At 40.9% G+C, this 17,321-nt stretch overlaps 1 protein-coding gene across 8 annotated transcripts in view; it reads left to right on the top strand.

Annotated features, from left to right (window-relative positions):
- Positions 1-17,321, top strand: part of NCK2 (NCK adaptor protein 2) — a 150,759-nt gene that overhangs the window by 91,019 nt on the left and 42,419 nt on the right. For all 8 annotated transcript variants that reach the window (XM_074964554.1, XM_074964561.1, XM_074964547.1 and 5 more), the window contains one exon: positions 7,512-7,753. In XM_074964554.1, coding sequence (XP_074820655.1) covers positions 7,528-7,753 — 226 coding nt within the window. In that variant the 5' untranslated portion in view covers positions 7,512-7,527. The remainder of the gene's footprint in view (positions 1-7,511; positions 7,754-17,321) is intronic.

Here is a 17,321-nt window from a genome sequence, read left to right as displayed (position 1 = left end):
AAACATATCTCCAATATGGTCATAGGTGAGGCTTAGCAGAGCCATTAAAATGCTTTATTTTTAAAACTGCTAAAATGTTTAACTTATTTACAAAAGCTATAACTAGAGACGAATGAGTTCCAAAAATCCCTCCCTGGTGAGCAAGGTTTTTTTTTTTAAATACGTACTTCGTAGACTACAAGTAGTCTATGGCTTAATGAAGTGTAATAGCAAGTTATAAAGCTGTGGCAAATACAATAAAAATTAGCTTAGAATATAGCATTCTAGGGAAAGCCAGCCGGCTGGGGGGAGGGAGTGGAGACTGGGGCAGCCTGATCTCTGTCATAGCTAGTATGTGGAATGTCTGTGAACATAAGGAATATTTTATGGAAACTCTAGTTGGAGTAACATATGTAAGAAAAACAAATAACCACCCATCTGTTGCACTAATAAAGCTAAAAACAAAGCTGAACCCATATTGCAAAGTAAAGCATCCTTAATATTCACATGGTGAGAAATGGCTAAATTCCGTGCATAAATTGACAGCTGTGTTTGCAATTATTTTTTTAGTTAAATAAGCATTTCCAAACATGTGCTTCATTGAAGTCTTCTAGAAAGTGAGTTCATTTGACACCCCCAGCCCCGGTACATCAACCAGCCATAAGGTGATCAGGGGCCAGATTCTTTACTTTGATCCGGCCCCTTTGTGTTGCTTTGGCAGTATAGAGAGGCCAGAAAGCAGTTGTCCCAGCCAGTGTTCCCTCTAATTTTTCCCACACATGTGCGGAATGAATTTTATGTGCACCAATATGACGGTGATGTGTGACACTGTGGCAGTTCCGGGACTGGGCCTGCAGGATTGGGGCCCCTCCCCTGGCCAGTTGGGCTCCCTGAGCGTGGCCATGCAGCTTACAGGGAACTTAGGTCCCAGCCAAAGATTTTTCTGGTGTGAGGGAGTCTCATTAACATTGCTGTTGGACTCTTTTGCACTTGACTGGATTGTTTAAAAATATATAATATACATAGCAGATTTTCAAAGGACACTGATGCTTTGGATGGATGTTTAATTCCCTTGAAACTTTGCTGGTTGGGTTCTCCCCCAGGTGCAACCTCTCCAACTTATTTCTTTCATTTATAGTCTGTTATATAGCACCTCTCAGTATAATATGTGAATACCTCACATACATTAATAGAATTACCTCCTTCTTCGAGTGATGGTCCCTGTTGTATTCCACTGAGGGTAATGTGCATCTGCTCAAAGCCGGAGCTTTTGAAAGAAGTAGTGTCCATCAGTCTGCGCAGGCGCCCTTGCACTACCTCATGGTTTCGCCTGAGGTGATAAAGGGCAGGGCGGACCGATCACGTCTACAGTTCCTTCTCACCGCATGCATAGTCCGAGTTGGAGCTCCAGCTATCTTTTCGTCCTTGGTGACATATTTTGCTGAAAATCATTGTATTTCTCACTTAGCTCAGTATTTTTAAGTCTTATGCTGTTTCTGAAAGAATTTGTGGGATTTCTTGTTTCTGAAAGTTCTACAGGTTCTCTGGACTGGGGACATTGCTCCTATAGTTCCCCTTCTACTAAGCACTTTCTTGTTTTATTTTAAACACTTTCTTGTTTTTTGTTTTTAAATTTGCAAACAGATGCCACTTTGGCGTTTTTCTTCTCTCCCTCGCCACAGAACCCTGGTCTGGGTAGTGGAGTATGTAGAAGAGGCCAGAATTCAAGGTCTGCTCTTCCTGTCCTTGCTTGTTCTTCCTCAGTGACGAGCCCCAATGCTGTCTCTTCTGTTTGGGGGAAGCCTACCCTACTTCCAGGTGCACATTCTGCCTCTCCTTCCCAGCCCATACATGGGAAGGCAGAGTCTTCCGTTTAAAAAAGCACTTCCTGGAGGTCACTGAGGGGCCACAGTTGGACTCTGGCTGGGGGATCCCCCCGTACACCAACCAGAATAATCCAAGAGTGCACCTCCTACTGTGGAGACACAGTCCAGCTCCCCTGGTACCAGTGCTACGGATCCCACATTGGGGCCTAGCCATGAGCCACAGAAACATGCATGGAAGTATGGCAATACATCTTGCTCCATGCCCAAGAGAGGACTACTAACCAAGAAGGGCATTTCAAGGGCTCACAAAAGCGATAAGAAATCTCGATGTTTGCCAGATGCATTGGTCCACAGTTCAGACCCACAACGCTTGCAGCCAACACAGTTGGTGTCTGGGGCACTGTGGGTACCGATGCAAGTGACTTTACTGACTGCAGCACCAGCTGCAATTTCAGTCACCTGGACTCAAAGTAGACTCAGCACTAATGCAGAACCACTCGAGCGGTTTGTGCTGCAACTGGGACAGTCTCCACAGGCACAGGTACCACATCCTACACTGAAATCTCAGTCCCCGGCACCGGATTTGCTGCCAGCGGGACGTGTCCATATGGTACCACCCTCTCCGTCCACACAGCCAGAGTTGTTGGACTCTGATTCCTTCTCAGAAGCAGAGGGAACCGGTCACTCAATTTAAGCTGCTACCCCCTCTCCGGAGGCAAAGCCATCATAAAGTCCAGCCGACACCGTGACAATACCCTCTCTTCTCACAAATGAGGACATTAGTATCCGGCTCCTTGGCACCACAAGTACAAGAGCAGGATCAGACAGGGTTGGCCATATTGGAACTTATGTGCCCAATATTCACCATCAGTACCATCCCGTTCAGTACAGGGGGAATCCCCAGTGCCGATACTCTGCCTCTCACCGAGAACACGCTCAGAACTGGGATTGGATGATGCCCCGATCAGCCTATACCCGTTGGTATCCTCAGAGCTGGAAGGATCCTGATCATTGTCCCCGAACAAGCCCAAGGTGTCAACACCCTACTCGCTAAAAGACAGTTATCACCAATTTCAGGAGCTGCTGCGTAGAATAGCCCACACTCTTGAAATACCACTAGAGGAGGTGCAGGATAAATAGTGCCACATATTAGACATTTTACATTCATCGGTAGCAACTAGAGTAGCCAACGAGGACATTTCCAACCGACACGAACGGTGTGGCACACCCCTGCCACATGTGCTCCCACCTCAAAAGGGGTGGAGAAATGGTATTATGTCCAAACTAAGCAGTCTGAATTCCTATTCTCCTACTCTTGCCTCACTCCCTAGTTCTTCAGGCTGCTACGGAGCAAGGGGAACAGCAGCATCCACTCTCCACCCCACCTGATAAAGAGGGTAATAGATTGGACCTTATGGGCCAAAAAATCTTCTCTTCAGCTGGACTGCAATTCCAGATCTTGAACTATTTGGCCTCAATTGCCAAATATGATTTCTTACATTATGAGCAGATGCCCAAGTTCCTTGACAAGCGGCCTGAACAAGATCATACTGAAATCTGGCTGCTCTAAAGGAAGGCAAATTACTTGCAAGGTCTATACTGCAGGAAGCAGTTGATGCTACAGGTACATCCTTGCATACTTTGGCCACTGGAATCATCATGAGGAGGGAATCTTGGCTGCACTCCTCAGGTTTCCCCAGGGAAGTTCAAAACGCAACTGAAGATCTTCCCTTCAATAAATCACACCTTTTCAGTCAAAAGACGGACGAGTCTCTACACTCATTCTGAACATGACTTGACATTTTGGCCAGTTCTACATTAGGACAGCTACCTTTTTTAACATCTAATGCCAGATCCTGGACCATGGTTCCCTTCCTCTTTCACTGTTCTGATAGCACAAAAAGGTCAAAACTGCCCTAACAAGGCTGCTGGGAACTCCCTGATTTAGAGGAATCCCTTGGTAATGTTTTAGAGTTTTCAGTGTCATCTTTACATTTGCTCTTCCCCTGGACCTAAGATGCATTCCTGGGTGTGGCCAGGTGGCAAGAGGGAATCTTTGTAGCTAAAGAGAATCTAGATCAGTACTTAGGCTGCTCTAAATTATGCAGTGAGCCAGTTCAGCCCTCTGGTCATCCCCACAAAGAGAGGAATAAAAAATTTAGCTGCCCTCTTCTAGGCTTCCCAGTGCACGTACACACTGTGTCCTGTGTTCACCAGTGCTCACCTAGATCCAGGAATCTACTCCCTAGCATTAAATATGGTAGACCACTGTTTCTTAAGGCAACCCTTATCACAAAAAAGCAAGGTTCACACAGCTGCCTCTTCTATATCAGTGAGAGCGCAAGGCTGCTGTTCTTGACACCTGATGTCAAATGTGGCAGATCTCAGTAAAGAGAATCTTTGTCTTAACATTTTTTGTTTATGTAAAAGACTTATAATCTTTCAGGTAGGTGACTAATTCGATTTTAACCTTCCTTTAGGTGTAAGCTAACCTCTACCAAACCTCGTAATTGCTGCTCTTCTGCACAACCATACCGTCAATTAACCTCACTAGTAGCGTTTTAGTAACTTTCTTTGTTTTGCATATCCACTGGAGTAGTGAGAATTGGCTGTCCCAGTTCACAATCGCTGAAAATAAAATAAACCAATCTAAACTGGAGAGAGATTGTATTGACAGCACCAACAACTGGAATGGGATCAACTACAATCTCCCTATGGCTCCATCATGTTATTGATCTGTGAAGTGTTTGTTCATTTTATATGAACTGAAGGCAGAGATGTCAGTTTATCAGGAACTTGGTTCAAAAGCTCAAAAATGTACTATGTCTGTCATTATCAGAGGGGTAAAATGATTTTAAAAATTCAGTTTTCAAAGGATCTTAATACCACCTATTCCTTATTCTTCCTCCAACAGGCTGCAGCTATTGTGAATTGTAAAGACCCCACTTATTGTCTGTAACTAATTGTTTAAAGTTTCAAAACCCTTTCTTAAATTCATTAAAAATAATTATCTATATAGACTCATGTTCAAACCATCTCATCTCTAGCTGGGGATTACAGTGGACGAGAAGCTGGATATGAGTGAGCAGTCTGCCCTCGTTGCCGAGAAGGCTAACGGCATACTGGGCTGCATTAGTAGGAGCATTGCCAGCAGATGGAGGGAAGTGATTATTCCCCTCTATTCGGCACTGGTGAGGCCACCCCTGGAGTATAGCATCCAGTTTTAGTCCCCCCACTACAGAAGGGATGTGGACAAATTGGAGAGAGTCCAGCGGAGGGCAACAAAAATGATTAGGGGGCTGGGGCACATGACTTACGAGGAGAGGCTGAGGGAACTGGGGTTATTTAGTCTGCAGAAGAGAAGAGTGGGGTGGGGGAGATTTGATAGCAGCCTTCACTTACCTGAAGGGGGGTTCCAAAGAGGATGGGGCTTGGCTGTTCTCAGTGGTGGCAGATGACAGAACAAGAAGCAATGGTCTCAAGTTGCAGTGGGGGAGTTCTAGGTTGGATATTCAGAAATACTATTTCACTAGGAGAGTGGTGAAGCACTGGAATGGGTTACCTAGGGAGGTGGTGGAATCTCCATTCTTAAAGGTTTTTAAGGCCCAGCTTGACAAAGCCCTGGCTGGGATGATTTATTTGGGGTTGGTCCTGCTTCGAGCAGGGGATTGAACTAGATGACCTCCTGAGGTCTCTTCCAACCCTAATATTCTATGATTCTAGCTGCTGCATGCTATTCTGTGTCCTGTGCTCCTGTCCTGAGAAATGAGGATGTAGACAAACCTCTGAACTCTTTCAGTATTTTAGAAAAAAATTCATGCCATGACTTCTATGTTAGCTACAAATATTTGTCCTGTCCATTGTTTTCAGGTGAGAGTCACTTACTTTGTCTTTTTTTAGTTGGAAGAATGGATCAGCAGTATCCAATACCCAGACAACCATAACTCAGTTCTGTAATGGCATCATGCTATAATCATATAGTCATCTTTAGGACATCTTAATGTTTGTGGTCTCTAATTAAGTTATTTGATTTTTAAAGATATATTTGTCTTTTCATACTTCCCCTTCATTTTGTCACAACAGCTCTGAGTTTGCACAGCTTGTACTGTAGGTAGGTACTGCACAAGTTGGATCCGGAAATGAAGATCACCATTAACATGAAACCCCCAAAATAGTATTTTTGCAATCACTTTTCAAAATTAGCCTCAATTCAAATATTTTAATTTGCTGAGTAGAAAACACCAAAATAATTGCTTTTATTACCTTACAGCCACATAAGAGCTCTTAAAATAGTTTGTAACACGTTACAATTGTAATAGTGTACTGGTAAAAACAAGCACTAAAGGCAAATAATATAAAGAAAATATGCTTGGAGTTTAGAATTGAAATGTATTTTAAAAACTATTTCTACCAGATTGTAACACATTTGTGATGTCCGCACATTTGACTTTAAGCTTTCAAAAACAGCTACTGTACTAACCCTGAAAGATCAAAAAGCTGATGCTGTTTAATATAGAAATCTCATATGTTACTTTTCAGTCAAAGATCACCAAGGAGTTGTTGAGAGGATGAAATAAGTCAGACTCTTATTAGTCATTTTAAATGTTACTGTACTTATTATCTCTTGAAACGTATGCTTTGCAGGCTTCTTTTTAATTATTTTTTTTAAAGAAAGCTCCTTGCTTTTTATAGGGCTAAATTGTTCCTAGACCTTACTCAGCCATGATGTGAGTAAAGGGGAGTAAGGCTTCCCCTGCTCAATTGAGTAACAGCTATTCAGATTACAGCTCCAGTCATACGTGGACAGAAGGAGCTACTCACCCAGTCTTGTCAAACCTCATGAATAAGTGGACAGAGAGTGGTGGGGGGCAAGATGAGCCTGGGCTGTGTGTTCCCCCTACTTGCTGACTCTCTCCTCTGACACCTCCTGCCATGCCACTCCAGGGAACAAAAAGGAAGAAGGGCTTCTAAGATGGCATAGCTATATTCTATCCCTTACCCGGGTCATTGAACAAGGGCTCAAAAAGCAGTAAAGTATTTAAAATGATACAGACTAGAAGAACGTAACTATTTTCACTGCTGAAGTACAAATTCATTATGTAATTGATTAGACCCAAAATGTCACATCTTCCTCTTTTTTTAAAAAAAAGCCCACACTCTTCTTTTTAAACCTAAGTATTTTGTATGTGTGTATGGAACATGTTAGAATGAAGGTCATTATAGAATGATGTAATGTAGAAAGTGTGATAATGAGGATGGAAAGGAAAAATCTTTTTTGGACTGTACTACTAGTTTTCTCATTAAGAACAGGATCTTAAAGAATGTAGAAACAATTTTATAATTGTGTGTATAGAGACTAAATGTGTTATATATGTTAAGTTTAGAAACTTTTGTAGCTATTCTTATAGTCTAATAACATTATATAATATTGCAGAAGAAGAAAGTTAAACACATGCAATGACTAGAATTTATTCCCAGGATATCCTAATTTAGTGAGAAAATAAAATAAAGATATTAGTTTTAAGAAAGGGCAGTTTGATTATTGTATTGTTTGGCAAACCAAACAGGGATGATTTTTTTTCATGTTCTTCTATATATGTCTGTTTTTTCCCAAAAGAGTGTAAGATGACATGCTTTCATGTTGAAATAATGGAGGGGGGGTACAAGTATAGTGTGTTAATGAACTTTTCCACTGTTTTGTTTCAGAGGGACTCCATGAAAGATGACAGAAGAAGTTATTGTTATAGCAAAGTGGGATTACACCGCACAACAGGACCAAGAACTTGACATCAAGAAGAATGAGCGTCTTTGGCTGCTGGATGATTCCAAAACATGGTGGAGGGTAAGAAACGCGGCCAACAAAACGGGATATGTGCCATCAAATTACGTGGAGCGAAAGAACAGCTTGAAGAAAGGCTCCCTGGTTAAAAATCTAAAAGACACATTGGGTAAGTCTGATGGTACTTTTGCTGGGGTCTGATAGAACCAGTGACTTTTAAATTAGGGTGTTAAAAACTAATTTGTCTTAGAAAAATTAATGCTCTGGGGGATTTTATAGTTCTCATATTGAGGGGTAGTGTTGAATGTTTCAGAAAAAAAATATTTGATGTAGTCAGTAAGGATTTCACTCTCATCCGTGTGAAGGTTAAATAAAGCAAGAAACATTTTTTTTCTTTTCATTCAGATGCCACATGTTCATAGTGGTAGCGCTTGATTTTTTTCATTAACTTAAGAGCATTTTCTAACTCTTCTATTCTCAAAGAAAGTCCAAGTGGAAGCATGGAATTGAATATCAGAATATTTCAGCCATTATCTATATCTGCCCATCAGTTCCTCACAAGAATGCATTAGCCACATAAAGAAAAGTATAAATGCTTATATTTTTAAGAAGTTAGGTTGTGTTTTAGGGAGGTGTATTTGGAAATCAGGTAATGTGCATATATTTAATCTTTTCATCACTAAATTCTTTGCTTTCATTTGCAAAATACACCAGATACGTGACTCTTGTAGATTGACTAAGAAAGCATTCTGAATTGGATTAAGTACAATACTGTAAATCTTGAAAGGGTTTTACTGTGCTTTTTCAGAATTTAGTTCCTCATTTCTGGAATGTCTTTCACTGCTGTTTGGTAATTATGACTTTTCCTTAATTGAACTGTTAAGTGCCTATAGCTGTAGATAAAAAGGCTGGATAAGTAGGCAAATGGTACCAGTGATTCTTGCTGTTATAAATATAGTGATGTTTCAGGATGTAATGATTAAAGTGCAAACAATTATAAAGCTAGAGCTGGTTGGGAAAATAATTGCATGGGAAACTTTGACAAAAACAGGAGAAAAAATGATTTAATTGAAATTCATATGTAAAGTTTTTGAGTTTTCAGCAGAAAAAAACCCCATATTTGGGGCTGAAAACTGTCAACTGCAAACCAAAGATTTCAATTTGGAAATGCTAGCCTGGTGCTTCATGGGAGTTCTAGTTCATCTGTCTCATGCCTTTTTTCCTTTATGGGCCAGGATCTCTGTAGACTACATCTTTCATGATGCACCTCCAGTGTCTCCCCTCTTATTGAGCTGCTATAGAGCATCATGGAAGAGGCAGTCCAACTTGGGAACCTAGCCCATAGAATAACATGAAGGCATACTGCACCTGAACTACAAGTCCCATAAGGAAACACAGCATTTCCAAATCAAAATTTGTTTACTTTCAGCAAAAATATTGTTTTCAGTTATTTGGTTTTTTGACACAAAGTAAAAATCTTCTGTGTAGAAAGCAGACACTTTTGAAAAAACGTTTTTGTTTTGTTGAAAACACAATTTTCCATTGAAAAACACTTTCAGTGGATCTATGTACAGCTCACCTAGCTCCTCCTTATGTCTCTGTTACCCTTTCATACCTAACATCAGCATTCTTAAGAGGACTAAAGTGATTTCCAGTCTGTCCTGGGACCAGGCTTTTCTTCATTGCTGTGAGTAGTTCCACCCCTAAAGTTACCAGGCTATTTGGGACTAACTAAGTGCACTCTTCCTCAGCAGCCTACCCTTTTCCTAATCTCTTCTTACTCTGTAGTTTGTTTCGAGATTCCTGATTCATGGCTTGGCATCTTAGTTCGCCTCCGCCACCACTCATTGTGGTGCAGATCTTGTGGGAGAACCTGCTATTTTCCATGGCAGACCTTTTATATTTCACTTGTTGTTTTAAACTTTCAGGAAGAGGGGAAAACCCAACAAGATGAAACCATTCTCCCCAAGCAATTACCAGGCAAACAGCTGTTATTAGCCAATTTGTGCACAGTCAAGGCAGAGCACCAGTGAAGAACATGCTAAGTTGGAGTGAAGTGGGCTCCCCACTTCATCCCAGCTCATTCCTTCCCTAATCAATTTCTTCCGTTCAGCTTTTTGAAGAGTGTAGGTTTTGGGGGCAATTGGCTACTGTTTGTGGGTTTTTTTGTCACCCCATACCCAGCATTAGAACAGGGTTTTCTTCTCTTCTCACAGAGCTTTTCCTACAAGTTTTGCAAGCTGTCATTGTATATGCATAAGGCCCTGGTAAATCCATGATTTCACACTCTGCACAGAAATCGTGGATTTAGCCCAATACAGTGATTTTTCCAACAGTGGGGGGAGGTAGAAGTGAGAATTGGGCTAATTTGGCTGCTAACTTGGGAATTGGGCTAATTTGGCTGCTTGTGGGAGGGAGGTGTCTCACCATATAGCAGCTGTCTGTCTGGTCCGGCCCAGTCTGGCCTGGGGAAGGAATCAGAGCCCAGCTTGCTCTCCTTCTGCTTCCTGCCAACCAGCAGGGAGAGGTGGACAGCACTGACAAAGCACAGTGATTAGAACCCCCTGATCTGGCCCACCTTACCCCACCTTTCCAAGCCCAGGGGAGACAGTGCAGGAGCTGAGACCAGGATCTGTGACTTGGGGCATTAGCCAGGTATGTAAGGGAGCCCTGCTCCGGAAGAGGGATGAAGGAGTGTTTAATCCAAATCTGAGTCAGGGCATCCTCTCACATCTGCTTGTGCTCCAAGCAGCAGATCCTGGTGCAAGCTCCTGTGGTGTCTCCCTCAGGCCTGCTGGGGGCAAGGCCAGGCCTGGGGCTCCTAATTGCCATGCGTGTTCAGTGCGGACTCCTGTCCCCACTAGCTGGGCAGGCAAGTAGCAGTGGCAGCCTGGACTGGACTGACTAGCACCATGTGGTAAGAGACCCCCTGTCCCGGCCCTGCACTACTCCCCTCTCAACTTCCTGGGATGGGACCAGCCCACTAACCCCCATAAAGCAGCTGCGGCCTCAACAGGGATGCCCACTTTCTCCTCCCTGCTGTTGGAAAAATCTCAGTGGTTTGGGTAAGGATGGAACTGTGCGGCTGTATATATCTGTGAAATTAAAACACTTAACTGGGGCACTGTTGTGTTTTTTTGTTTTTTTTTAAACATGACTCACACAGGGACTTATATATGCAATGTCCTTTAATACCCAGTATGTTCTCCATGTGAAGGTACTTATGCATTGTGATCAAGTCACCTCTCGGTCTTCTTTTTCATAAGCAAAACAAATTGAGCTCCTTAAGTTTCATTGTAAAGCATTGTCTCTAGCTCTCAAAACATTTTTGTTTCTCTTTTCTGCATCCTCTCCAATTTTTCAACATCCTCTTTAAAATATGGATGCCAGAACTGAGCACAGTTTTCCAGTATAAGAGCTAAAATTATCTCCCTACTCTTCACAATTCCGTTTATACATGCAAGGATCACATTAGCCCTTTTGCTACAGCATCATGCTGGGAACTCATGTTGAATTGCTTGTCTCTTATGATCCCCAAATCCTTTTCAAAGTCACTGCTTTCTAGGATACAGTTCAGTTTTGTAGCTATGGTTTGCACTTGTTGGTCCTAGATGTATAGCTTTGCTTTCAGCTATATTAAAACATATTCTGTTTTAATGGGCTCAGGCTACCCAGTGATCTAGGTTGCTCTTTATGACTGTCTTGTCCTCATCATTTACCATTCCAGCACTCTGTGTCATCTGCAAATTTTGTCACCAGTGTTTTAATATTTACTTCTAGATCCGCGGTTCTCAAACTGTAGGTCGGGACCCCAGAGTGGGTCACGACCCCATTTTAATGGGGTTGCCAGGGCTGGCTTAGACTTGCTGGGGCCCGGGGCTGAAGCCCAAGCCCCACTGCCCGGGGCCAAAGCCCGAGGGCTTCAGTCCTGGGTGTCAGGGCTCAGGTTACAATCCCCCTGCCCGGGGCTGAAGCCCTTGGGCTTCAGCTTTGGCCCCACCTTGCCCAGAGCAGGGGGGCTTGGGCTTTGCCCTCCTCCCCAGGACACCAGGGCTTGGGTGGGCTCAGGCTTCTGTCCTCACCTCCTGGGGTTGTGTAGTAATTTTTGTTGTCAGAAGGGGAGTTTTTTTTGTTGTCGTGATGCAATAAAGTTTGAGAACCCCTGTTCTAGATCATACATTAAAATATTGAGTAATGTCAAGCCCTAGTACCAGTCCCTGCAGAATCCCACTAGAAAATCCCCCAAGATTCCACATTAATGACTACTTTTCGAGATCCATCAGTTAGCCGGTTCTTAATCCATTTGAAGTGTGCTCTATTGATATTGTGTAGTGCTAACTTTTTAGTCAAAATGTTATGCAGTACTAAATTAAACACCTTACAGAAGTCTCAGTACAGTAAAACTTCAGAGTTACGAACACCTAGGGAATGGAGGTTGTCCGTAACTTTGAACAAAACATTATGGTTGTTCTTTCAAAAGTTTACAACTGAATATTGACTTAATACAGCTTTGAAACTTTTCTGTGAAGAAGAAAAATGCTGCTTTCCCTTTATTTTTTTAGTAGTTTACATTTAGTAGTTTACAGTTACGTTTGTATTTGCCTTTTTTGTTGTTGTTGTTGCTCTGCTACTGCCTGACTGTATCCTTCCAGTTCCAAATGAGGTGTGTGGTTGACTGGTCAATTCATAACTCTGGTGTTCGTAATTGTGAGGTTCTACTGTATATTACATCTATGCAGTTATCTTTATCAATCAAATTTATAATCTCATCAAAGAATGAAATCACGTTTGTTTGACAAAAACCTATTTTCCATAAAATCATGTTGATTAATATTAATTACATTTCTGTCCTGTAATTCTTCATTATTAATTTCTCAGCTTTTCCATTGTTGATGGAGTTCCCCTGATGTCTTTAGCTTCCTTTATCAATTTTCTGCACTTCATAGTGTCTGATTTATATTAACATATTTTTCATATGTTATACGTTACTGTTTTATTTCTAATTGCTCCCTACACTTTACCACTGAACCAGGATGGTCTTTTAGCCAGAGTTGTCCTCTTTCTGAATTGTAGAAGCATGGCTTTTTAGCCATCTAATAACTGCTCTTAAAGAACTCCCAATTTTCATTCACATTTTTCTGCCTAAATTTTTCCTCCCAATTAATTTTGCTCATAATTTTCCTTGGTTTTGGGAAATTAGCCCTTTTAAAGCACCAACTATATAGTTACTGGTTGGCTCTCTTCTGTTTGCCCATATTGAATGTAATTAGGTCATGATCACTGCTCACTAGGCAACCAACAACTTCCATTCCAGTGAGTGATTATATCTTTATCCATTATAATGAATTTGGAAATAGAGTTGCCTCATGTTGGGGGCAATATCTTTAGTGTTAGAAAATTATCCATCATTTTCAGGAACTTTAATGATGTTTTACCACTAGCTGCATGAGATCTCCAGTATGTCACCCAAACTGAAGTGCCCCATAAGAACACAATTTTTCATGTTTCAGTTTGTTGCTATAAATCTACCACACAGATTAAATGCCTCTTTCTCAGATGAACTATGAATAAGATCAAATGTTCCTCCAAGGATCACATCGCTGAAGGAGAAATTATGCTTTTTATTAATTTTTGGCGTAGATTTTAAGGCCATTCTGAACCATTATGATTATATAGTTTGGACCTCCTGTATAGTATGGACCAAAAACCCGTCACTCATTAACAACTGGAAGTAAAGTAAACTATAAATCCGTCAAGTAAAGGATATACTGAAGCCAGGGCTATTCTGGATTTTGTCCTTACCAGATTCTATGGAGAGTTTGCTTACTGTGCGTGATTTTTATGTAGGTGGGTATGTATGTATATGTTGTTTTTGTCAGAGTGTGTATGCTGTCAATGGGTCAACTTCCAGATACATCAGTAACCACGTCTGTATCCCTGACCCACCAAGATATGTAAGGTATTACCATCATATTTTGCTAGCAGCTGTGGTGAGAACAGTAAAACGAGCATCTTTTATCACTAAAATTGACCAGACTGTAGGCTAGTCAAATTTTACTTAGTAGCTCATTCTGCAGCGCTGGCCTGTGCGTGCCCTCCCCGCCCACCCAAAAAAAAAAAAAAAAAAAAAGAATACTTTGTCTCTGGCTCTTGCATTTCATCCTGCTGTTACTCTGAATCCTGATTTTTGTAACTGCATTATCCAAGAGAAGTATGATTGTCTTGGTGGGTCATTGGTAGAGTTGAAGTCACAGATGTATCTAGGGGTTAACCCCATTGATGGCTTTGAAAATCAGGATCAAGACCTTCCAGTGTCAACACAAGTAGATAGGAACCAACTTAGGAATTGGAGAGCAAGGATAATGTGCTCATGTTGTCTCTTCGGCAGAACGAGTAACCTGCTACATTCTACAAATCTGGAACCTCTACGTTGCTTCCACCTTCAGCTCTAAACACACAAAGTTAAAATAATCCAGTCTGGTGGTGATGAAAGTAGATCATCGTCGTCAGATTCTAATTCAAAGAGAAGGGGTGAAGTCTCCTAGCAATTTAAAGATGGAAGAAGGCATTTCTTGTCATATTACTACATCCCTAATGCAGCCATGCAGCATTAGGGATGAGTCCAGGGTTTGTACCACTTTGAATAGTGGCAATTTCCTTCAATGATAGGATTTAAGTGTCCTCACTAGTCATTGAAACTTTTCTCCCTCATGATCAACATCACACCAGTCTTGCCTAGATTTTTTTTCCCAGCTAGCTATTCTTGTTCTCTTGGAGACCTTCGCCAACTTTTTAGCATTGGCTGAATCTATAGAAAATATTAATACAGCAGGATATCATTAACATAATGTTGAGAGACAGCCCATAATGTTGAGAGACAGCCCACAATGTCTCGTTACCTCTCCATGTGATCTCATATACTGAAGCGGAGAAGAGATGGGATAGATCCCTGTTTGACTCCTCAGACGAAGGATTTTGGGGAAGAACAACAGCTGGCTGTTCCCACTCTACAAGTTCTATTAGAGAGGAGTGATTGATGCTATTGAAGTGTTACTCCAACTATGTAAAGCAGGTCATCAAGATTTTGTGGTAAACTGTTTTTACTTAGTATGGGTACTGAGTCCCATATCCAAAATAAAAGAACTTGAAAGGGAACTCAGTGTATACATCTTGTTTTATTTTCATTGAATAAATTTCATTTATGCCTTATATATGATCAGATAAAATATCTGAGTTTGTAAAATAGTCACAAACCTAGCATTATGGGCCTAATCCAAGCCTATAAAGTTAACTGCATTTTCATAAAAATAAAATGTGTTCAATAAAATAGTAGGTTACTGAGAAATGAAACCTTTGGGCTAAGGAACATTTTCTCACAAAGAAAATGAAGACATTACAATTTCTAAAGAAAAGTTTCTGCAAAAAGCCAAGAAAAATAATCTGAAATTGTAGTGAGCAAGTTAATGAAAAAAAATATCATGGTACTCATTTATTGCCTGAAGCAGTAAACTTGAAGGTAGAGAAATGTATAATAAAGCATTGTGGTGGGTACTAGCACAAGTGCCATTGTAGGGGTGCTGTTGAAGGGTGAGAAAGAGGTTCCAGATTAGCAATTACTTTCAGGAATTTGAGGAGAAAAATAATCTCGGTTTTCAAAATGCTTCATAGAAACACCCTCCCTGTACCTTGCTTTGCCAGATGCAGATGATAGCCCCTTGATCTGATCATATATGAAATGTTCAAAGCAGTACTGAAAGCAAAATTGCTGTATAGCGCCATGCCAGTGAACTTCAGTGCGAGGGGGCAAATGGAACAGAATTTACTCACATATGTCAATTTATAATTACATGTACTGTATTGTAGTCCTTGTGTGAAGTATATCTTATTAATATGTGAAATCTAACTCCTACCCTACCACTTAAAGGATTTGCCACTGTAAGTCTGAGCAGAACAATTAGTTATAAATCATAATTTACTATATGTTTTTGAAGACTTCTGTAGAATATTTAGAATTACAGTGAAATACTGTAAAATTGAATAAACTGAGAAGTCCAAGTGGTTTGATCCATGTTTTTAGCAAGAACACAACTGAATTAATTCTGGTTTTGTTGTTACAGTAGCACCAAAATGAGCTAGGTCCTGTACAATGTATGAGAAGTCAGTTCCAGATCAAAGAGTTATAATATAAATAAATCACATGACTTCTATTAATTTAATATAAATATCTTTGTACTACCAGGTTTTAGGAACAGCTTGTTGCTATAAATATACCACAGAGATGAAAGGCCTCTTTCTCAGATAAACTGTGAATAAATCTAATGTAAAATAAAAGCACCAACACAGTGTGTGTAGATCTGTTTTATAGGATAAAGGACACTTGCCGAGGCCAGCGAATGGACCAGTTTATCGTTTGTTAGTGATTTCTTTTGAAGACTTCTGTTACAGCTTCATAGTTAAAGTTGCTTTGAGATTTTTGCTTAAAGCTGAATTAAAATCCCTTTGTTTTATAATTTAATGATTGAATTTAGTCTTCAAATTTAGAACAATAAATCATCATTGAACAACTGAATTTTCTGTTTATTTTGTATTAGTAAAATATTTATTACCTTTAGTAGAGGAATCCTTTTTAAAAGGTTCCTTTTTGAAATATTGCTTTCTTTTCCTCGCATTTGTTTCGGTTTCTGGAGCTACACCGTGGTAGCCATGAAGACTCAAATTTTATTACAGTGTGTGTGCATGTACATCTCAGATCTGGTCAGCCTTTGAACTTTAAAATTAAATAAATTTATCTCCTTATTCAGGATGTCAAAATTTATTTAGGTTAAGATTAGCTGATAGCACTGTCAAGCTATTGGAGAGGGGTGGCTATTGGACCCAGGGCCCCATGTAGATTCCTATCAATTTGGTGGGTGTAACAGTGGGAGCAGGAAATTCCTCACTTCTCCCCATGTCCTTAGGTGCAGCTGTTGCTGACTGATTTAATGAAGGTTTTCTGAAGTTCTGTGGAATTTTCTCAATTATTCTTAAGACCCTTTTGTCCACAAGATCCACAGTTTCATTAATCAGTGTCCCCCAACCAACATGCAGCCTACATAGGCATAACCAGACCATTGAGCCATTGACAGAGAGGGCATGGCTAGCCACACTGAAGATCCTGTCAGTTTTTCATTCTGCCTCCACAGTTGCAAGAAAGCTTTAAGCAGACCTTCTGCTGCAGAGAAAAAACATCACGCACACCCCCACCCACCAAAGAAAAGAAAAAAGAGCTTGCTTACACAGAGATTTTTATTCGGTAGTACCCAGTTGTGCCTCTGAGCTTCACTTCTCCCTCCCTTTTGCTGGAGTTCTAAGGGTCCAGTTCCTCTCCACTGTGGGGACTCCATTGAAGTACCTCTATGGAGTACAGCAAGGAGGAGAAAGACATGAAGGTAAAAAAAGATGTGTTCTTGCTCCACCCCACTGGTAAAGTACCTGGATGGTCTCTGCATTTACAGGAATGAGGAGAAACTTTGAATAATTAGCTTGTGCCAGGGGTCTTCAAGGTGCCCTCCCCTAGATCAAAGTACTAGCACAGGAGTCCTTCACCGGCATTTTTTTCCAGAGTATATCAATACTCATTGTCCTAAGAGGGTTTAACAGAAGAAAGAGTTCTTGCAAACACAGCAGCCCTTATGTAGCGACCTGGTAAGATGGAGGATTTTCAGTCTAAACAGGAACCGGTAGGTGGAAAAGCCTTT

This window comes from Natator depressus, chromosome 1 (assembly GCF_965152275.1).
Source record: "Natator depressus isolate rNatDep1 chromosome 1, rNatDep2.hap1, whole genome shotgun sequence".
In the NCBI taxonomy this organism is placed as follows: Eukaryota; Metazoa; Chordata; order Testudines; family Cheloniidae; genus Natator; species Natator depressus.
Note: the sequence above shows the minus strand (reverse complement) of the source record. Positions and strands in the feature narration are given on the sequence as shown.